General features: G+C 55.6%; 1 protein-coding gene across 1 annotated transcript in view; it reads left to right on the plus strand.

Moving 5' to 3' along the window:
* The window catches only part of ADAMTS14 (ADAM metallopeptidase with thrombospondin type 1 motif 14), a 71,003-nt gene that overhangs the window by 20,540 nt on the left and 27,569 nt on the right, over positions 1 to 22,894 (plus strand). The window contains exons 3-7 of the mRNA XM_032312193.1: positions 1,345 to 1,501; positions 7,321 to 7,511; positions 20,936 to 21,019; positions 21,741 to 21,888; positions 22,501 to 22,606. Of these exons, the coding sequence (XP_032168084.1) occupies positions 1,345 to 1,501; positions 7,321 to 7,511; positions 20,936 to 21,019; positions 21,741 to 21,888; positions 22,501 to 22,606 (686 nt within the window). The remainder of the gene's footprint in view (positions 1 to 1,344; positions 1,502 to 7,320; positions 7,512 to 20,935; positions 21,020 to 21,740; positions 21,889 to 22,500; positions 22,607 to 22,894) is intronic.

Genomic DNA, 22,894 nt, shown 5'->3' on the forward strand with positions numbered 1-22,894 from the left:
TGGTTGACGGATTGATTGAAGCTTCAGACTGGGGCACACATGGCGATCCTGAAAGGTCCATGATTGTGGGCAGAAGGGGTGAGCCGGACGGCAGTGCCTTGCAGCCCAGCCTGCTGCCGTGTGGATCATTCCAGAGCCTGCGTCCCTCATGGGAGGCCCTGAGATCTGGTGGCCACGTGGGGCAGGGGATGCCAGAATTTGAGGAGCTGCGGTAGCTGTGGCTGGAAGAGGACTGATGGCGGCCGACGCACGTGTTCAGGAGGTCCTAGAGGACGTCTCTCAGAACAGGCTGCGGTGGGGATATTGGTGGCATTTGGCTGTGTAAAGTCACAGCTGCTTTAAAAAGAGTCTCTTCGATTCAAGTGGAGAAGGTCTGATGGTTTGGTAAGAATAGTTTCTTCACACGCTGCCTGGTGTTCACAGCTGCATTCCCAGCGTCTGGAGCGGTGCTGGTATACAGCAGGCACTTAATAGGTAGCTGTTGAATGAGTGAAGGAATTCGACAAATACATATTCCTTTAGAACTGCCTGTTGTTTTTCAGGCACTGTGGTGGGTGGGCTTGTCTGACTGCTTTCTAGAGCTGGCGAGGGTGGGAGGAGGGGGGAGATGACGGAGGGTGCGGGGTGGGGGAGGGGAGGGGGGGTGCGGGGAGGGCGGGAGCTTGTGCAACCCAACCCATGTCTTCACACACATCGCATTACAAGTCTCGTTGGCCCCCATGATTATTGCCTTCATTGGGGGCTAATAACACGCTTGCCGGCCTTGGCCAAGGTTATGTTTTTAATGTTTTCATTTCCAAGGCCAACACCTGATTATTTTTACAGGCATATCTTGGTGCAGGCGAAAAATTAGATTAAAAACAGGGCACACATTCCTGTGCCCTACCCTGGCTCTTTCGTTGTTGGCGAACATTAGCGGCTGTCCCGGGTGTGGACGCACACATGCTTTAAATCTGAAATAATAGCCCTTTGTATGGGAGTGGGGGAACAAGCACCCTTGTGAGGCATAATTAACCTTTACCAGTAGGACTCCCCCCCCCCCCCGTCTGCCCTGTAGGTAAAGGCAGATCTTCAGGATGGCACTTTGGGGTTGGAATTCTGCACACTCATGGGGTTCCACAGCACAGGAAAAGTGGATCCGCTCTGCTCGAAATGGGCATGCCCCCCCCACCCCTTGCTCGGTGTCTTCCCACCCACTTGCCCCTCCCCGCCGTCGAGGAGGGGTCTGCACGCAGGGGAGTCATGCATGCGTGTGTTCCCAAATGCTCGCCTGTTGTGTGCGGTGTATTCACACTCCTTCTCTCTCCCCCTTTGCTCCTCCGGCTGGCCGCGGGCCTGGTTCAGGCGGGCCTCATCCGCACGGACAGCAGCGACTACTTCATAGAGCCCCTGGAGTGGGGGCAGCAGGAGCAGGAGGCCAGCGGGAGGACGCACGTGGTGTACCGCCGGGAGGTCCACCAGCAGGAGTGGGCTGAGCCCGGCGGGGACCTTCACAATGAAGGTAGGCAATGGGCAGGTCCCTGAGCTCCACCTCGGCCTGGACCTACGGTATTTTCTAGGTCACTTTGGACCTTAACCTCTGGAGCCTTGGCCTCAGTCTTCTCATCTGTAAAGTGGGACTGGAATGTATACTGGCAGAGAAACCCAGGGGGTTTTAGAGGCTACTACAGCTGGCTGGAGTTGGGGGCCAGGTCAGTGACTCGGGTCCCCTGAACTGAGGCCCTGGGGACTCCAGAGGCCTCTGTGCAGCCCTACATTGCTTCTGAAGGCAATTTCCTGGCCTTGCAGAAGGTGCAATGGTTCCAGTTAGCTCTTTCCCCCCTTAAAAATCAGCTCAACCCTTGGGAATCAGAGGAAGGAAGGTCTTAGGGCACTCATTGGGAGAACTGCCAGGTATCAGGACATCGGGGTCCACTTTGGGTCCAACATACCATTTTTAAATCCTATGTCCAACACTGTCGGCTGTGAGACCCTAACCAAGTTACTTAACATCTCTGAACCTCGTTTTCTAATCTGTAAGGTGCGGGCAACTGTGGCAGTCTCCGGCTGCGTGTATTAGTGATAGTCCATATAAAACTCCTAGTGTGGGGCTTGGCATGTAGCAGGTGTTTGATAAATGATTTGCTCTTACTCCAGTATTGTTATTAGGATAAATACTGAGCAGTTAGGCGAGAGCCCCCAGGGAGCAGGCGTAGCCTTGCAGTCTGGGAATGGGCACAGGAGCCCGCACACCAGCAGCCCTTAGGACCCAAGCTTGTGGGAGTGAAGCGGGGAGGCAGCGTGTGCTGGTCCCAGGCCCATGGCCAGACATGTTGTCCAACTTAGCTTTGCCATGAAGCCCCTTGGGCCAAGAGGACACGAGGAGGCCTTGGGTAGAATCTGGCCTTGAATGGACCGCATCCTCCTGCCAGGGTCCTGGTGGGGTGGGGCAGAGTGAGAAGGAATGCTTGGAAACCAATTGTCCCCACACACGAGGCCTCCTCTGAGGCTCCCGCTGCTGTCCCAGTGTTGCTTATAGGAGAGGCTGAGCTGGATGGTGGAGGGCTCTGCAGGCCTGGGATAGGGGGTGGGGATCAGGGACTCGTGGAGCCTCAGGGGGTGTTGGGGGGAGCTGGGGTGGATTTCAGGGGCAGCCTGGGACAGGGCCATGCCTTCCACTGTGGCTGGGAAGAAGAACGTGTCTCCCTGGGCTCCTTTTTATCTGAGGCCAGTTCTGAACAAAAGACCATCAATATCCCTTTTTGGATAGACCCTGGGGAAGTTCTGCTCCACGGCCGTGAGCCTGGAACCAACCACATTGCTTGTCGTCACAGTCAGTGGCTAGCTAGGAAGCCACTGAGCTCACAGAGTTGGCACTCAGGCTGGGGAAGGCTGGTGGGGCTCCCCGTCATTGGCCTGTGGGGGATGCCATGTTCTGGGCCCACCTGTGTCTCTCCTTAGAAAGACAAGCTGTGGTGGAGGGCTTCCTTGGAAACCTGTCGACATTCACTGTTAATTTAAGACCACTGGTGGGTCTGGGCCCAGGGAGTATATTAGCATTTCTGGGTGTACCTGTCTCTATTTATCATTCTTGATAAAGTCAAAAGGTTTCACCTCTTGTCTGTGGGTATACCTCTTAGCCCTCTGAGAAATGCCTCAGAGGCCTAGGCTAGAGTTTGCTTAGTTGCCAATAAATGGGCTTTTGAGAAATCTGCCTCAGCCTGAGCTCCTTTTTCCATCTCTGTCTGCCCCCATGGCCCATGCTGCCCAAGTGTCAGCCCAGCTCAAGGGTCCCCTTTCCTGGATCACTGAGCCCTCTGGATTTCGCCTGGGACTGTCTTCTTGTCCCAGATAGGCTGGGGCGTTCCTAGAGAACAGATACTATGTCTTCATGATCTTTCTTCCTTACATGCCTCTACCACCCCACAGGGTCTGGCTTTCCTCGAGGAAAAAGAGGAGGCATCAGAAGACCCATCAGATTGATTTTCTAGCTGAGCTATGGCCTGTGAAGGGGCCTCAGCCCCCTGGGCGCCACTGTAGGAGTATCTGACATGCACCGATGAACTTGGGGATAGGGGACTCTTCCTAGCACTCAGGGTGTGGTCTTGACGGCTGCTTCCGGAAGAGCCTGCGTGTCCCCACAGACTCACCCACTCATACAGAGCACACATTCATGCGTGCACACTCACACACCTCACACACTCATCTACTCATACGTAACACACTACATTTGGAGTCTGGAGGTAGAAATTCCCCTGGCCAGACTGCCACAGGGACTGCCCTGTGGACGGTGCTTGGCCTCAGGGCCTGTGTCCCAGATACAACCATGCTCCTACGGCTGTGCTTTCCCTTCTCACCCCACAGCCCCGCTCTCATGAACTAATGACCAGTCCCCTTTGCCCCCTCCCCAGCCCCGGGGCAGCCACCTATCTACCTCCTCTCTCCATGGATTACTGTTCTGGGTGTTGTATGTAAAAGGAATCAGGCAACATGTGGCCTTTTGTGATTGGCTTCTGTCACTCAGCCTGTGCAGTCCATCCGTGTAGCGTGTGTCAGCCCTTCCCTGCGTGTGGCTGGCGATATTCCAATTGCATGAACAGACCACGTTTTCTTGATCTCACCATCTGTGGATGGACGTTTGGGTTGTTTCTGTTTGTTGGTTATGACGATAACACCTCTACGAGCGTTCTCGTACAGGTGTTTGTGTGGACCTATGTTTTCAATTCTTTTGGGTATAGAGCTTGGAGTGGAATTGCTGCGTCCTGTGGTAACACTGTATTTAACTTCTGGGGCAACTGCCAGGCTGTTTTTCAGAGTAGCCGCACCATTTCACTCTCTCGGGGGGCTTCTTGGGTGGGCTCCTGGAAAGCTTCCCAGGGGCCCTGCTCCCCCCACCCTCCCCACTTGGAAGGTTACCTAGGTCTGGCCCAAAGAACGAGAGACGGAAGAGGGTGTGGGTGGCACCTCCCCAGGGCCTGTGGTGACGTCAGCAGGTCCTCCCCACAGCCCCTTGCTATCTTTGCTGTGAGGGAAGTCTGGGTGGGCCCTGAGAGGGTGTGACCACGGGAGAGCCAGAGCCCTGGGTTTGCTTTTGTTCTGGGCTTTGGCCGTTAAGCTGCTGTGTGACCTGGGAGGCATCCGGCAGCCTCTCTGAGCCTTCCTTTGACAGACCTGACTGGGAGAACTGTCAAGGTTCCAGCTGCACGTTTAACTCGCAGTTGGTAAATCGACGGGCCCTGCTCATGTGTTGTGTTGGGAGTGACTGTCGTTTAGTGTCCCCACTCCAGGGGGAGAATGCCTGCCCCCTCTCCTCCCCTCCTCTCTCCTAGACATTTGTCTCTAGGCTGCTATACTCACCCCGGGCTCAGGTGCCAGGTCGAGTGAGGGCGACCACAGCCGGAGCCCCGCTCTCCAGCCTGAGCGTCACTCAGTGAACTGGCCGCATGCTTCTGCTTTCCCCATGGGCCAGTGGGCACGTTCTTCCAACGCTTTAGTCCAGTGCTTTCCTTCCTTTGCGCTTGCAGGCTGCTAACCGGAGGGAAGAGAAAGAGAAACAGTAGAGTCCCATGGTTCCCCCTGTTGTCCTGTCCTCAGATTTCAGGTCCTCAAGTGCCCGTGTCCATAGAAGCTGAGAGGCAGGACTCGCGTCTCTGCCGAGACACCGGTGGAACCCTCCACAAGGTTACCCACACTGTGGCCGGCGTCACCGCATACTTGCTCACAGTGGATTTTGCCAGTGTCCTTCCCTCTGCTCGGGATCCTCCGTGCCCTAAACTCCAGCAGGTTTCTCCTATTCCCGGTCTGGCCCAGCTTAGATGTCCTCTCTTCCAGAAGCTTCTGTCAGTTCCCCAGTTCTGGTTTGGGTCTCCAGTGTGGCAGCCTTCCTTAGTCAGTCCTCCTGTAGGCCTTGAATTTATAATACTACCTTCTGGTTCCTTCTCTGTCACCTGGGGCAGGCAGTGGGGCTTGAGGGGAGGGGACCCTGCCTTCCTCACCTACCCAGCATCCACCCACCTCCTAAATTCGGGCCCCTCCTGCAGCCACACCCCTTGATACATGCTGGGCGTGCTCTGGTGGCATTTTTCTATCCTTAGCCTCTGTTCCACTCTTTGGGAGATTCTCACATAACTGGATATTCATAGAAATCAGTGGTACAAGGGTCAGAACTTCAGGGTAGGATGGGGGAAATCATGAAATGTTAAGGCTTTGGAGCCTTCTCAAGAGACCCCAGGCTCCTATCTTGCTTCCTTAGTGTGGGGGAGGAGAAATAAATTTCCCTTTACCCTTCTAGGTTCTTGGCTGAGGCACCCTGTAATAAAAGATACACAAGAATAAAGCAAACAGAGGTTTAACTACATGGATACCTCCTGTAGACATGGGAGAGCCCCAGGGAGACTGAGTAACCCCCTAAGTGGTCCAGGCCACCACCTGAACATCTCCAGCTAAAGACAACAGCTAAAGACAATGTTGGTGGGTGGAGAGGAGGAGCGGGTTATGGGACGTTACCAAGGAAAGCTCAGTAAACAAGGGGAAGGTTATGTGGATTTAGGTCATTTCCTTTCTTTATTGATAAGAGTTTCCCGAGATTTAAAGTCATCCTCCTTTTCCTGGTAGAGACAGGGAGACACACTTACAAATGGGGATTTTCCTTCTACATGAAAAGTCTCTTGACAAAAGGCTCACTTCTACACAATTTCCAGAGCTTTCCCTGTGTCTGCTGTTTCGTAAAAATAATCCGTCTAAAATAACCCTCACACACAGAGAGGTGGTGCCCCCCTTCATTAGTTTTTCCCACAGCATCCTCAGGAACCCTTAACTTGACTGCCCCAACCAATGTTTCTCTGGTCTATTCAGACTAGGATGTAGATGACTGATACCTGCTTTGGGTGCTACCTTTCTTGGTAATAGCGCCCATGGTGACGTTTCCAGGTCTGCTCTCTTGATTGGAACAGACCAGGACAAGCTTCTCTGGACCTCAGTATGTTGACCTGTATATTGGAGCAGTGACCTGAGAGTTGTAAGGATTAGATTGGACTCAGTTAGGCTGGGGGTTTGCAAACTAAGACCCACCACGTATTTCTGGAATTTAAGTTTTATTGGGACAGACATACTTGTCTGCTTATATATTGTTTATGGGCACTTGTATGCCAAATTGAATCGCTGAGACAGAGACGGTATGACTCACAAAGCCAGAAATACTATCTGGTCCTCTACAGAAAATGTTTGAGAACTCCTAGATTACATCATACAAGTTCATAATCCTAGTTAAATAAATATTTTTGCTTTTTGCCAAAAAGGCAAAGCGGTGGTGATGACATTTTGGGTTGCTAGCAGTGACCTGGAGGGAGGGATCTGGGTGGGGAGAATACTCCAGGGGTTTCTGCATAGGCTTGCTGTAGCACCACGATTTATTCTCTTTATTGAGATGTTTCTATCCACTGCCATTTTTTATTTTTATAGCCAGATCCTGGGTAAGAGATCAAGGATGGTTCATCCCCACGTCACAGGATGGGAAGGGGGGGCTTGGATGGGTGAATGGGCCAGGCTAGGGCACACAGGGAGATAGCGCTGTGTGAGAACTCGGGACCTAGGCTCAGGATTCCCAGCCAGATCCCCCTTCTCTGCTGTTCATCGCCTCAAAGACGGAGCCGTGGCGTGGTGCTCGGCAACGGGCTTGTGCCCCAGAATTCCGCTGTGTGGAAGGAACCCTCATGCTAAGCTGGCTTCCAGAGGCAGGAAGAGGGCCCACGCGATGGGGCTGGGTGGGCCGGTGGGCGGCGTCTGAGCCATAGCCACTCCCGTGGGTCTGACCTCTGTCCCTCTTCCCATTCTGGTTGGCAGCCTTCGGCCTGGGCGACCTCCCCAACCTGCTGGGCCTGGTGGGGCAGCCGCTGGGCGACGGGGAGCGGAAGCGGCGGCACGCGAAGGCGGGCAGCTACAGCATCGAGGTGCTGCTGGTGGTCGATGACTCGGTGGTGCGTTTCCACGGCAAGGAGCACGTGCAGAACTACGTCCTCACCCTCATGAACATCGTGAGTGTCCCTGCATCCCGGGGTGTCGGGGTGGGGGGGGGGTGCCACCGGTCTTGGTTCTAGCAGCCCATTTATCTCTGGCCCGGTGTTTCCCGGTGGTTTTCCCAGCAGTGAGACAGGCCTGAGCAGGTGTGCTGTCCACTCCAGACCAAGGCTGGTCTCCACTGTGCACGCCTGTGCTGAGGGGTCCCTTGGCCATCAGCGCCAGCCCCTGGCAAGCTGGCATCCTGGGGACAGTGGCTTGAAGGTGGGGACACATTCAGAGCCCTAGGCAGGGGTAGTGGTGGTGGTGGGAGCAGTTCATGAGGCTTGGAGTTGCAGATGTCGCTGAGACGCCCATCTGCAGAAAATGCCCAATCCCAAGAGGGAAGGCTGGCTAGCTAGTTGTGAGTCGGCCCTGGGGTGGGGATGGGGACGGATCCCAGGCCAGGAAGGTGGGCCTTTGATGTTCACTGAGAACAGAAAAGCTCTTTTTCAGATTTAGGTTTTCGGCTCCATTGGTAAGAGTTTCCAGAGCTTGAAACACCCCCTTCTGGTACCGCTGGGGAGACACCCTTACAAATACAGTTCCCTTACACCTGTCAATGTCTCCTACAAAAGGGTAGCTTCCACTGGGGTTGGCAGGGCTTCTCATATGTCCGGAATTTCTTAAAAATAACCAGCTTAAAACAATCAGTATGCCAAAGAGGCATCTCTTGGGGGTGACAAAACCTTCCATCCTTCCTTGTTCCGACAGCTCTGTTGTCTCTGTGCGTATATAAGTACTCCCTTGTCTAAGCCCTTGAAGCAGGGGTCCTGAGGTGGGGGCTTTGTCTTATACTTTTTTTGATGCCCCAAGTGCACGGTGCACAGTACCAAAACTTCCACTGATCTGGAAGCGAGGGGCGTCTATGGGAGAGGCAGGGGGCCAGCATCCGCTGAGAGGGAGCAGGAAGGCAGCAGATTTGTGTCTGCAACACAGGTGTAAGGAAAAGTGGGGCTAGAAATCCGATCCAATTACAAGGAGCCTCAGGGGAGAGAGGGGTGCCTGAAAGTATAGCCCCCCTCCCTGCCTCTTTGTTTGGATATTAATTCTTCCATCCCTTAAGGAACCTGTGGTTTGGGGCTCAAGGAGCAAAGGCTACCAATTGGGGCTGTTCATGAGGGAGGGGGGGATAACTATGAATATGGACCACCCACCCTGGCTCTAGAGATTGCTAGCTTAACCTCAGGCACACAGCCCAGTACTAATCCCATCAGTGCGAGAGCAGGGTTAGCCGCCGGAGCCCGCAGGCAGGTGGAGAGTGGGAGTGGTAGGGTGGGGACAGGGGGCCCTCAGATGCTGGAAGCTTGGGTCCTGGGTCCAGACCAAGGGCTGCAGACCCCAGGAGTGTGACCCTGTGAGCCAGGCCCTATTCAGTCCCAGAGTTCTTCAGTTTGTTAAAGGATAATTTTCAGGAAAAGGTAAAATCAGGGCTCTCGTGGAGAAATAAAAGCAGCCAAGTGTTACAGGTTTTGTTTCACTACTAATCAATGAGAGGACCAGGCAAATGCGATAAAGCTTTCAAAAGAGAACTCTAAGAAGGGAAACATTTATAATCAGGCATTTTGAAATAAAGGTGCAAACAGAGAACAGAATTGGCTGTCTCCCAGGGCGGAGGACAAGACCGAATTTGTGCACCCATGGACAAGAACTGTGCGTTGTTGTCAGGCGTCGAGCTCTCAGTCATAAAGCAGCTTCTGTGGAATCGGGTTCAGATGAGTCTGAAAGGTGTGCTGTGGACAAGGCCATTTCCATCAAAGCGCCTGTTACAATTATTCTCCCAGTTTGAGGCCTGATCAGCGTCTCTGGTAGAGAGCCTGTCCCAGGGACGGCAGGGAGTCTGGTGGCCCGTCTGATGTACCGGCTGCGTCCCTGTCCCTGGAGTTGGGAGGGTAGCAGCCTCGCTTAGGATACACCCCCGGGTGCTGGCTGTGTGACCATCCAAACGACTGAGTGGTCGAGGTCGTTCATGAATCGTATAAGGAAATACTGTTTTCTGTAGAGCAAAGTATTCTTTTGGAACTCTTTTCCAAAGGCTTGCCGGGACGGAGATGGGATTCCTTCAGAAGGGTCTTGTTAAATCTCTGGGATCTGAAGCTGTGTGGAGGGCGGAGGCCAGTGCATGGGAAGTGCCACCAAGGTCTTGGTGTTCCCCACGTGGAGGCCAGTCGCCTAGCGGTCCTCCTTCCCTGGCGTCCCTCCCCATGTCCTCTGAACTTTATTGGGGACCTTTATTGGAGAAAAGTAAGCCTGTGTCCTGCTCAGGCTCTCTTGACCATGACTCAGCCTTGGCCAGGGAACACCTCTGCTTCGCCCTCACCGAACACTGTGCCCCTGGGGCTTGCCTTGGAGACTATTATTTCCAGAGGCTTGGTTCCACGTTCCTTCTCCTTACAGCCTACTGGAAAGTGGGTGGGGAGAGTAAATGTCTTCCAGAGGCTCCCGAAAGGCTGCTTAAGTCTGATTCTTCTGCTTACTGCTGGCTTGCCCTATGGGATGTGGAAACAGAAGGGGAAGTTGAGGCAGAGCTTCTCCACCCTGCGAGGGGCCTGTTCCTCTGGGGGAGGGAGGCTCGCCATGCAGAGGAGATGTTGTGTGTGGACCTACAGCTGCCTCAGGGGGTCTGTGAGCGGTGGGATCCTGACTTCCTAGCTGCAGAGTTCTGGCCACCTTTCCTCCCAGGGGACCCACAGCTCAGCCTGAGCTCTGTGTGGGGAGTTTATCTGGCTGGGATGCTGGAAACACTAATTTCCTGTGGGATTTCATGAAGCCGGTAAGAAGGGTGTCCCTGTGCTGTCCCCTTGGAGCGCTTGCCTGCCTGCCTGTGACCATTTCTGATCTTGATTTGCAGGGCCAGGCCTGTCCTGGTAAGATCAGGGAGGGATCCTGTTCCCGGGATGTATGGTCCCTTTGTGCTAACCCTGGAGGAGGGGCCAAAGCCATCAGTGAAACGCTCCAAACCATCTGATCAGGCCCAGCTCTCAGGCTGAGCTCAGGACATCCTGCCTCTCACTTTCCTCTTGCATTACCCTGGGGATTTGCTGTACGTATTCATGAAGTTGCGGCTGGTGGCCCGACTCCCTCCTCTCTCCTTCTGACATGCTGCGTGGGCCCCTGATGGACTTCATTTGCCTGTGCCTCATTTTACCCATCCGAACCAGGCCACTTTCCTTAAAGCATCTTCAAATCTCAGGACTGGGGAACCATTTTGAGAGCTTTGAAATGGAAGGAGCAGTTGTGTGCAGCAGGTAGTGAGTGCCTGGTGTATGCCTAGGATGAGGGACAGGCTCACATTCTAGAAGTTTCGGTCTGGCTGCAAAGATAAGCCTCGGCCCATGGAATGATTTGGGGGCGGTGCTGAAGGAGCTTAGAGGAGGCAGCCCTCCCTGTGGACTGCGGGAAGAGGATTTCTGGAGTGGTTTGGAGCTGAGGCTGCCTCAGGCTGGGGGTGGAGGGGTTTGGTGATGTGGAGCGTGCAGGCCCGATGAGCACGCCACCGTGCACAGCGGGGTTGTGGATGCAGGAATGAGGGGACAGCCAGGCTGGCAGAGGTCCCCGAGGCAGTAGCTGGGCCCTGGCACAGACAGGAGTGCCGAACAGTGCCTGACAGGGGCACCAGCATAGATTTGAAGGAGGAGAGAATGGGCCCCAGAGCCAGCTGAGGCTGGGGCCCACAGGAAGACTCTGAAGACAGGGACTCTGCACTTTCTCAAATACCACAGTATCATTCCAGTACCTACCACATGTCAGGCACAGGGCTGAGAACCTCGGAGACAGGCGCCGTGAATCCTTACTGTGGCCTCAGGCCAGTGGCATTCCTTTGACAGCTGTGGCTCCGAGAAGCCAAGTGACTTGGCTCAGACTAATAAGTGGCTGAGTTAGGATTCAAACCCAGATCTGTCTGATCCCAAAGTTCGTGTTTTCCCCCGACTGCTGCTGTGGTAGAACATGGGGGAGAGCAGCTCTGAGGAGGGGGGGGTGGATCCCAGCCCCCCGGCCTGGGAGGTAGGGACGGTGCTGCCTGTCCCCCCAGATGGATCTCTGTATCTGAGTCAGGATTCTGAGGCTTCACCCCTGGCCTGGCTTCCTCCTCTTGGCTCCTAGCCGTGGCCAGAGGTGCCGGCCAGGGCCCCGGAGAGAGGCAGGCACTGTCAGGGGCCCTTTCCTTGCCTGGGGCACACACCCAACCTCTGGGGCGAGGACTTCCTTGGACAGGGGGTTCCTCCGAGGGCAGAGCAGAGGGAAGATGAGGAGATACAGAAGCCCTTCTGTTGGTCCTCACCGAGCTGGTCTACAGCGGGACGCTTCTCGGCAGCCCACTCTGGGGGTGGCAGGCTCGTTGCCCACCATGCTTTCCACCCTGCCAGGCCAGGCTGCCACCACAAAGGTGTTGGACGTGGTTGCTGGAGAGACATTGCCTGGTGTCTCTGAGTGAGTTCCCCCGCTCTGATCTGCTTTGGGGCCCCTTCCTGAGGCTTCCCAGAGGCCCTTCTGGGAAAGTGGGGTCCAGATGGCTGTCAGACCAGGGCCTTGGTAGCCTCAGCCCGGGAGGGTGGCATTCTCTTGGCGCATCATTGGGTTAAATATTCATCATAAAGGCCGGTTTGGAACACCACGGGAACACCGTTTTCGTGCCGAGAGAGCGTTGCTTTGCCAGCGCTCCTCCATTTGGGGATACGCCAGCCTCCGGAGCAGTCGCCCTCCTGCTCACTGAAAGGACACGAATCCTCCCCCTCCCTCTCTCGTGGATTCTTTCTCTTCTCTCGTCTCTCTCTCCAGAAAGCTTTCCAGTCCTCCTTCAGGGCACTCAGAGACCCCCCCAAAACAGAGAAAGCAAAAATCTTCCTACTTTAAGGTCATGGTTCTCCGTGGGGGCAGTGTTGCCTCCCAGGGGATGCTTGGGAGGGTTTGGAGATATTTTTTGATTATCCCAGCGAGAGGGAATAGGGGGCGTCTGACATCCCCAAGGAGCCCCTGCTGGCTGTTTAACATCCTAAAATGCATGGGACACCCCCAGCCTGAGTGGCCCTGGGGTCCCAGGGGGCCAGCCCAGAGGTGTTAGCGCCAGTTCCCACTTGCTGGCATTCGCTTTTCCAGAGTAGGGCCCCCCCCCCCCCGCCGGGCAGAGAACGGTGCTTCGCACAGAAGCACCAATGCTGGGGTTTTGAGTCCTAATGACCATGAGCATCCCTGATGGTGGGGAGAGCTTTGTGGTTGACAGCCTGGCATCTCAGCTGCTGGAGGGGAGGTCACACGCCTGAAATCCCCTTCCTGGGCCGGCCTGATGGACCTGTCGTCTCCCCACAAAGCGGGAAGTGGAGGTTCTAAACCGACCAAGAGATGCCACTGATTGACCACATCCAGGTTCTAGGCGCTATCCCAGATGCTTGACGTTGGCCTCACCGTCTGTTGGTTTGTCTACACTCGGGTGAGAGAGACGGGCTCAGCGGGGTGAGGTCATGGGCACTTTGGGTCTTTCCAGGTCTCCATGGTGCCTCTCTTCACTCTCCAAGAGGCTGACCTGGGACAGAGAGGCTGCTGGGTTTTGTAGTTAAGAAACAGAAAAAGTGGGGTGCCTGGGTGGCTCGGTTGCTTAAGCATCTGCCTTCGGCTCAGGACATGAACTCGGGGTCCTGGGATTGAGTCCTGTGTCGGACTCTGTGCTTGGCACGGCATCTGCTTCCGGATTGTCTCTCCCTCTACCCCTCCCCCTGCTCACATGCACTCACTCCCTCTCTCTCTAAAATAAATAAATTTAAAAAAAAAGTACTACCTATTAAACTCTGATAAAGATGTTTCCTTATCACTTAGAATGTTTATTTGCACATTTTGGAAGAGCCCTTTTAACTTGATCGAGACTTAGGTGTTTATCACGTATTACTTGTGTACACACATAGACGTGACATGTGGGAGAGTAAGGTGTTCCCTTCGCTTCCCCTGGTTTGATCATTCCTTGTCCAAGTCCCTTTCCGCACGGAGCCATCCAAGTGTGTGCTTCCCCGCACAGCATCTCCCCGTGCCATCTGGAGTGTTGGCGAGGCTGCAGGCGCGACCCACACTTTGGGATTTCCTCCAAGCCGGAACCTGTTCCAAACCCTTGTTTGAAACGGGGATGCCTTCTTGATTTTACTAGAAGGTGGCAGTGGAGGTTTTCAGTCAATCAGGACCCCCATTCCTTCCTCAAATCGCCCCTAAATGGTCCACTGCCGGCAATGGCAAGGGGTCACGGTGTCCAGGGAAGCCCCCGGGAACGACATGGGTTTCTTGCTCATGGGGGCAGTGCCAACACGGTCTAAGTGCCTCTGACCCGCCGTGATGGGGAATGGGGGAAGAAGAGCATCTGAGACATGTGCGGTGGACAGAGTTGCTGCATCCTCTTTTGTTGGAAGGGTCGGGACTGGGGGTTGGAGGGCCGGTCCTGGGGCCTGAGGCTGAGGAAAGGGCAGGACAGGTGACTGTGGCCGGCCTGTCTTCCCAGCAGGGCTGCGCCCACTCCGTTCGGGTTCACAGCCATAAGTGACCCAGGAAGGCACGTGAGCAGAGGCTGGATGTGAACTCCCAACGGTAGCGGCTGTGCTCGGGTGGGCTCTGCCATTGCTACAGGCCTGCTCTTCTCTGGTCAGAGGGGGGTAACGGGCCACGCTCCTTGGAGCTCCTGCGAGGAATAGCTGACCCTTAGAACCGGAGCGGAGAGTGTCCAAGATGAGCACCCCGTAGTCCCAGAAAGGAAGTGCTCAGCAAACACCACCCAAACACCCCAGAACTGACAGCGGGTGTGTGTTAAAGGGACACAGGAGCCAACTGAGAGAGCTCCCGGGGGCCAGAGCTAGGACAATTGGTGCAACAAAATCAATAATGTAGCATTGAATTATAACCCACAGTGTGAAATCCATACTTGCGGGTCCATACTGAAATCCGTACTTGCGGGTCCATACTGAAATCCATACTTGCGGGTCCATACTGAAATCCATATTTGCGGGTCCATACTGAAATCCATACTTGCGGGTCCATACTGATAAAGGACAGAATAAATAGACAGATGGGAGGAGAAGAATTCCAAGTAATGGATGGAGATACTCTGTCCCCAGGAAGGTGGATTTGAACTCCCACTCCTGCAGCAGGGGCCGTGTACAGTGACTTTGTCCTGAAGAGCACGGCACGGGGGTGGCCGCTGTCCCAGCAGGCGGTGGAGGTCAGCCTCGCCAGGGACGGGTCCTGCTGGCATCAGGGGCCCTGACATCACGTGGGGACGGGGGCCCTTCAGCTCTGTGGCCTTCCTCTCCTCGGCCTGTGCCCCCCAACTAACTGTGAGACAGACATCAGATGTGCCCACGTCAACGGACCGTGTGTTCAACACCTCACCGGAATTCCTCGAAGCCGTTGGGGTCATCAAAACCCTGGGAAGTCTGAGGAACGATCAGGAGGAACAGTCTGGAGCAGCCCACGGCGGTGTGGTGACAAAATGTAACCTGGGGTCCTAGATGTGGTCTCGGAGCAGAAACAAAGGACAGGGGGAAACCAGGGAAATCTGAAACAAACTTGGGCTTTCGTTACCAATAACGTGTCCTGTCGGTTCAGTCGTTGTGGCAAAGGTACTGTGGTCAAGGCTGACGTTAATCATAGGGGAGTCAGGGCCTGGGGCCCTCGGAAGCTCTCTGGAATCTGCTGGCAGCTTTTCTGGAAATCTAAAGCTGTTCTAAAATCAAAAGTATACTAATTAGAAAGAAAAGAAGGGATAGTGCTTCTTTCGGAGAAGGCGGCTGGGAGGAACCCGTGGGGTGGGCAGGGGCTGTGGCGGCATCAGCCCTTCCGTGGCGGCATCAGCCCTTCTGTGGCAGTTCATGTCCTCTCCTGTCTGAGCAGGGAGTGGGTTTGGGACCTCGGGGTTGCTCTGTCCCAGCACGGCCGCTCCCATCTGGGACCTGGCTGCACCTGGCTGACATGCCTCCCCAGAGCTCCTTGGGAACTGTATTCCCTAGCAATGTGGGTACTCAGGGCTGGCCAGGGACCATTCTGCCCTGGACCCCATCTCTGCACAGACAAGGAGAAGCCCATCTTGGCCTGGTCCAGAAGGGAAGGCTGCCAGCTGCCCTCCCGTGGGCTCTCCCGGCGCCTAGCTCTCCCTTCCAGCCCTAGACAGAGGCCCAGGCATTTCTGCTGGAGCCACCCTGAGTCTGTCCCTCCCTTTGGACAGGAAAACAGATGCAGCGCTCCCACCCCAATTAGACCCTCTTTTGCTTCTTCTTGCTCCCTGGGCTTGACCACAAAGCTCCTCCCTACCCCCCACTCTGGGAAGCCTGCTCATGCTTACAGGAGAACAGGGAAGGGGCTCTTGCTGCCACTCCCTGCCTAACTGTGTTGTTGTTTACTGGGTGTGGAAACCCACTTTCCCATCTTCTCTCCCAGACCAGAGAAAGCCCACTCCAGCCAGCCTCCACAGGGACTGGTTCTGGAAAGCAGCTGGCTTTTAGGGGCAAGAGTCACAAAGATCTGAGCGTAAATCTGAGCCTTCCCAGCTGGGTGGAGTTACTCAGTTGGAGTTACTGGGTTACTGGAGTACTGGAGTTACTGGAGTTACTCAGTTACTCTGGAGTTTCTGGGTGGAGCCATGGGCGAGTTACTCAGCCTCTCTGAGCCCCGGCTTTATCACCTGTGAAGAGGGAACAATTCCTCTCTCCATGAGGTTGGTATGAGGTTGTATGCAAGCCCTCAGCATGGCGCCCCACACATAGTAGGTGTTCAACGAACAGCAGCTCTTCCTGCAAGCCTAGTGGTTTCTGGCTTCTGCTATGTTATCACATAGCTTCTCCCTTCTTCTCTTTTGTCTCCCCTTGGCCACAGAGAGTCCTGACCTTTGCCTGTTTTTCTAGTATATACCCAGGCGCTGTCCTAAGCCAGTACATGAAGTAAAACCCTAACCCGGGGCTCTTGGCAGATGACGATGAACTTGGCTGAGGTAGGGAAGAAAGGAGATCAGACACAGGGTTCTTTTTTTGCCCGGTGGGTGTGTCTGGCTGCTGTCACACTGGGTCCCACCACCAGGGGAAGCGATTCCTGGTCTCCCCAGAGCTGGCACGCTGGTCTGACCGCTGGCATTTGGGAGGCAGCTGTCCGTGGAGGGCAGAGGCTGACAGAGCCAGTTCTTGATCGCCCAGCCAGACCAGAGCCTGTCAGGAAGCCGCCTGTGGGTGTGAGCCAGTGGTCCTAGGCCTCTCAGGTAGCTGTGCCTCCCCTGGCTGTGGTCCCAGCATCCACTGGCTCACGGCTGTGGCTGGAACCCGCATGCCAGGCGGCTTCTGTGGTTCTGGGGGGACATGGCAGCCCCGTCCAGCCGCCTCCTTGGCCCTGTGCAAGCGGTCAGGACAGCTTCAGCTGAATCCAAGCCCTAAGGTCCTGCTCAAGGGCTGGGGCCGATCAGGGTGTGTGCAAATGAGTGTGCCAGGGCCCCAGAGACGGACCAGACCAGGGGATGTGGAATGGCAGGGCTAACCCCATCTTTTTTTCTTTTTTTTTTTTTTTGTAAAATAGAATGACTTTATTTTCAGCACCCTTATGTAGTGTGAGAAAAGACTAGACTATCGTTCATGGCTGAACTGTGCTTCTTTACCCTCTTCAAAGCGATTTGTCCATTCTTGTGCCTTAGGCCACCTTTTGGAGATCGCTTTCCATCTTCTTTTGCTGCAGACCCCTCAATGGGGTCTGTGTAACTGTCTCGGCTTCTGTTTCCTTGATAATGTCTTCTTTCATCACGGTTCTTAAAAGCTGGTTTCCGGCGCTGAGGACCATGGGCGGGCGGGTTCTTTTATTTTGGTGCTTTGACGGTATTACTTCAGCGTCTCCCCTTGTCGTTGTTGAAAACCTACTCCTAACCAGATGGCCCTTCCTTGGCAAGTGGCCCGTCCTCTCTCTTCTTGGCGCCCGGAAGGTTTTGTCTGTGACTGACGTGAGCACGGGGGGTTGGCCCCCAGAGACCATGGCCACCGTCTCGCCCCAGGAAGAGACTGGGTATGGTCAGTGGGACTTCAAAGAGAGACTTGAGGCCAGTGGGGGAGGCTGAATGGGGCCCATGGCACCCAGAATTTTCCAAAGGGCTAGCGCATGCATTGCCGAAAGTGTGCCAGCATGAGCTGGGAAGAAATTCTCCATCCCGGGTGGGGCTGGCCTCAGCTTTCTTGATCACCACTGGCCTCAGGGCTCTCTTGCTGGCTCCATAGGATTCCTGCTTTTCTCTCTCCTGCACCAAACCTCGGCCCATCTTCTCCAAAGGGCCACAGCCTTCTTGGGTGAGGCCCTTTCTGGGTTCTCCAGCAAGCCCTCCCTGCCCCTCCAGCCCGTGTATACCCCATCTCCTTTTCTCCCAACTCCTGGGATCTGAGTCCACCCGTCACCTGAAACATTTGGTTGCTAGATTATTTCAGAGTGCTGTGCTGTGCCGAGCAAGGTCTTTCTGGATGGAGAGACCTTGTCTCTGTCCCTTTCTGCTCGCTCTGTATTGCATTTAGGCCAGTTACCCCAGAGTGGGAGGTGGCATCACGAGGCCCCACTCAGTCTCCACCAGTGTTGGACACTCGGTCTCTGATTCTACCTCCTTTTCAGAGAGGTGGCAGCCTCCTCCCCATTTGCACGTGAGAGGACCTCCCTGTGTCCTGCGCTGGAGATGCCAGTCACAGGAGCAGAAGTCACTGGAGGCTTTGATAGGTGGGTTTGCCCTGTCAAGTATGGGGACAGCTGTGAAGGATATGGCCAGATCCTGGCAGGGATCTGCCTGGCCCGCTTTGGAGCCAGACGGAGCAGGAAGACAATGGCCCTGAGAATTTCCAAATGCCCAGAGGCCTTACAGATGCCTCCACCCAAGCATTCCAGGGACTGCTCTCTTTTCCGGCCCAGGGGCAACCGTGGGTTTACATGTGTCCATGTGGGGCGCAGATGCGTCTTTGGTGTGCGTGCTTACAGGGCATGTCAGGGGGTCTGAGACGCTGACTGCACCCCATGTAGGAGAAAAGCCATGTTCTGAGTTGGAGGGGCTGAGATGTGAGTTATCCTGTGGCAGGTTGAAGATGATTTCAGCAGAAGAACAAATTATTCTTAGGTTGGAATTCTGTTAGGGAGAAACTGTACGTGTGGCCGATGGCCCCTCCCCCGCCCATGGATCCCCCCTCCACCACACAGTTCTCCTAGGGTAAGTCAGGGGCACGTAGGTTGTGAAGGATGTCGTCTCTTTCTGCATTTGGACACTCTGCCCCTGAGATGTGTGCTGGGGAGCAGAGGAGGGTGGAAGGGAACGCTGCTGCCCAGTGGATTTTCCAGCATAGGGAATGAGAGTGGGTATGGTCAGTGGGGTGGGTGGGGGCTGTGTTCCACGGCAGGCACTGGTGTTTGTTCTCAGTTGGGTCCAGACATGGGTGCCAGCTAGGCTTCGGTGGAAGGAAGCCAGACACAGCCTGCTCTGAGGTCCCCATGCTCCCGAGTTGGGGCAGCTTCCCGTTCTGGGGGAGCGGTGGGGGTGCTGTGTGGCACACCCGGCTTCGGCTGCCAGAGACCTGCTCTGTCTTTGGCTGGCCCTGGAACAGGCCTCCCATCGCCTTCTGGCTTTCCCCTCCCTGCGGGACTCTCACATACAGGCTTGGCAGCGCCGTTCCTCTCCATTGGGCAGACAGCAGTCCCTTTGTGGGTTGTAGGCTGGTTCCTTTGCTCATGGGTGGAAGTGGGGAGAACAGGGCCACGTATGAAACGCCCTCCAGCTCCTGGGAAGACGTGCAGGCAGGAGTCAAAGGCTGGGACCCACTTCTGCCTCTTCTGTGTGTGGCCCACTCAATTGTTCCCAGATGTGTTGTTGGCATGAGAGGTCCATGTGCCAGCCCTAGGTCGGCCATTAGGATCCCCACTCCAGAAACAGAAATAAGTCCTAAGAAGTTGCCTGATGTGCCCTGAGCCTCCCAGCATCCAGGGCAGAGGTAGGATTTGAACCCAGAACTCCGGCCCCAGTAGCTGCATTGCTTTACCAGTGCTGTGTGCCGACACTGACTTTATGAGCGAGTCACTCCTCCCCCTGGGGTTGTGTCTCACGAGGTGATCAGTTTCGCAAGTCGTGGCCCATCACACACAGACATTGGGGATGATGCTTTTAGATATGCGGAATAATGTTTCATGAAAGAAGTGACATATAAGCAGTATATTCGGGATGATTACGATTTTGTAAAATGAGCCCACACGTGCGCACGCACATATGCGCACAAACACACACACGTGTGCACATGGCGGGAAGCGCGGTAACTGTGGTTATCCTCAATCTATCTGGCCGATGGTTGATTTTCTTTCACCATTTTTGTACTTTTCAAAGTTCATAGGGCAAAGTGTCTTCAGAAAAAAATGTTAAAACAAAATAGCTGGAATTGTTCAAGGGGCATCCTCAGGAGATGGACCTTCAGGAGAGAGGGGGCTTCCTGTCCTTGGGGGTGGACAGGCTGAGGCTTGTCCATCTGTCGTGGACACTGTACCGGGGGTGTCCTGATTAGGGGAGTGGGAGGGACGGCATTCTTTGGTAGAAGGTGCCTGGCATGGCCCCACAGCTCCTTGGGGCTGTGGGAGAAGGGAGTTTCCCGATGCCGTGCTCCTCGACTTGAACGTGGCCGAGAATCCCTGGGGATTGTGGTTGTATCACAGGCTCTGACTTGGGAGGTGGGCCTGAGACTCTGCATTTCCAAGAGTTTCCCTTGGATCTGCTCTGGAAAAGTTCCCCGGGCCCTGCAGAACAGACGATTCCAGTGGCGACTAGAGGCGTACACTGGGCTTTGAGGATGAGCGCAACCTGGCCCAGGTGACATTTGTGGAAGGACCCTCCCCAGCCGTGGAAAGATAAGTGTTTTTCAGAGGGCTGAGTGAGACCTGGGGCCCCCTCACACTGGCTTCACGGAGAGAGTGCTCAGGTGGAACCAGGAGGGCCGGGATCTGAATCCCTGCTGCTGCTCCTTAGCTGTGTGTCCTAGGGAAGGCCATTTTGCCTCTCTTCTGCCTCAGTTTCTCCATTGGTGCAGTAGGGCTAAGAATGCTGCTGCGAAGGCCGTGGTGAAGATGGGTTGGGATGGCGTGGGTCAGGTACCTGGCTCAGGACCCGCTCTGTGGTCGGCTCTTTTTTTTTTTTTTAAAGATTTTTTTTTATTATTCATTTATTTGACAGACAGAGATCACAAGCAGGCAGAGAAGCAGGCAGAGAGAGAGGAAGGGAAGCAGGCTCCCCGCTGAGCAGAGGGCCCGATGCGGAGGCTCGATCCCAGGACCTTGGGATCATGACCTGAGCCGAAGGCAGAGGCTTTAACCCACTGAGCCACCCAGGCGCCCCCTGTGGTCGGCTCTTAACCCACGCTTGCTTCCCCTCAAATTACCCGCTCACTTCTTCTCACAGGTGGATGAGATTTACCACGATGAGTCTCTGGGGGCCCACATAAACATCGCGCTGGTCCGCTTGATCATGGTTGGTTACCGACAGGTAAGCCCCCCTGCCAACAGTCGGGGTCTTGGGGGAGAAGGGGTGTGGGGCCGGTGCATCGGCCTGGCTGTGGGGTGGGGTGGCGTTGGTCAGCGTCTAGGAAGCATTTTGTTTCCAGAATCAGAACCCTGAGACCATTAGAACTGAGGCTTCGGAAGCAGGGGCATTTGGGGGCGTTACACAGGGATTGAGGGATTCCCTCCAAACTCCTAAATGGACAGTCCTACAAGCCTCACAGCTGGAGAGCTCTCTCCCCAAGGAATCGATGCAGAGATGGGCTCAGAGTGGGACAGTGACCGAGACAGGGTCTGCTCTGGTTGATCGCTGGGGCCCTGGGCTCTGCAGTCTTAGACTCTCTCATTCTCCCCCTGGACAGGGGGTAGCAACAGAACTTTCCTCCAGGGGGCTGTGGTGAGGATAAAATGAGACCGTGAACGTAAAGTCTGGAAGAAGTGCTCAGCCCAACACCTGCCTTGCGAGTCGGTTGAGGGATGAGAGAGCATGTGTGTTGAGTTCTTGGTGGACAGGTGGCCCAGCACAGGGCCTGAAGTGGGAGGGCTGTGCGCCAGCGGCTGGAGTTGGGGCTCGTGGTGACCAGGAACCCACTCTGCGGTCCTCTGGGCCTCAGTGTCCTCTACCAGTGGGAGGGGAGCGACGGGTGCCCCCTGCATTCTGGGGACTACGGCGATCGCCCCTCTGCTGCCGCTCTTGGCCCCTGCAGTCTCTGAGCCTGATTGAGCGTGGGAACCCGTCTCGCAGCCTGGAGCAGGTGTGTCGCTGGGCGCACTCTCAGCAGCGCCAGGACCCCAGCCACTCGGAGCACCATGACCACGTGGTCTTCCTCACCCGGCAGGACTTCGGGCCCTCAGGTACGTAGGTGCGGTATTAGCTGTGGCTGGGTGTGCGCAGCCGTAGGGCTGAGGCCTGGGGCCGGGCTCTCTGGAGCCACCCCAAGGTGGTTCGAGGGGCCAGGCTCCCTGTCGACAGAGAGAGTCCTGGGGCTCTGGGGATAGGACCTGACCGGACAGGTGGGTAAGCTTGAAGTGGTTTCCTGGAGATCAGGGAAGTGAATGGGTCCCCATTCTGGTCCCTGCGGTTTTGGCTGAGCCAGCTGATGGCTCAGTCGCATGTGTTTGTTGACTGACCAACTCACTGGCCTCAGTGCCTAGGGCTCTGGGCTAGACTGGAAGCGTGGAAGTCGGGTGTGTGCAGCTTGGGGCATCTGTAAATCTCACTGCCTTGATCAGAGGAGGGGATGACAGAGGCCTGGAAGCTGCAGGGGAGCTGTAGAGCTTCATGATGTGGGAGCATTATGATATGGGGGGAGGGGATGGACTTTGCAAAGATCTTTCGTCCTCTAGGCACTCTTTGGCAGCGACCATGTCACATGTCCCTATAGTGGCTGGCTGGGCCCAGACCTCGCTGAGTCCTGCCTCGCTTTCCTGTGACTTCCCTCTGCCCCCTTTCCCTCTCCCCGGCAGGGTATGCGCCTGTCACCGGCATGTGCCACCCCCTGAGAAGCTGTACCCTTAACCACGAGGACGGCTTCTCCTCAGCCTTCGTGGTGGCCCATGAGACTGGCCACGTGTAAGTGCGCGTAAGCGGCACCGGGAAGGCGGGCTGCGCCGTGAGCACCGAGGAGTTCTGTGGGGGTGGGTGGCTTAATCTCAGATGGGGCTCCCATCCCAGGGTCCGGGGAGAGGCCAGGGAAGGTGCCCATGTGTTGAGGCCCAGCCGTGATGGCCGGGGACCTGGGGGCCCAGATGGCGATTCTGGGCCTGCCTTGGGACTGGCCCTCAAATCCCAGGGCCATGGAAAACCAGATGTGGCCCCACCTTTGGCCCCACCATGCCATCCTAGGCAGCGGTCTGTTCT

The sequence above is a fragment of the Mustela erminea genome, chromosome 14, assembly GCF_009829155.1.
Source record: "Mustela erminea isolate mMusErm1 chromosome 14, mMusErm1.Pri, whole genome shotgun sequence".
NCBI classification, from domain to species: Eukaryota; Metazoa; Chordata; class Mammalia; order Carnivora; family Mustelidae; genus Mustela; species Mustela erminea.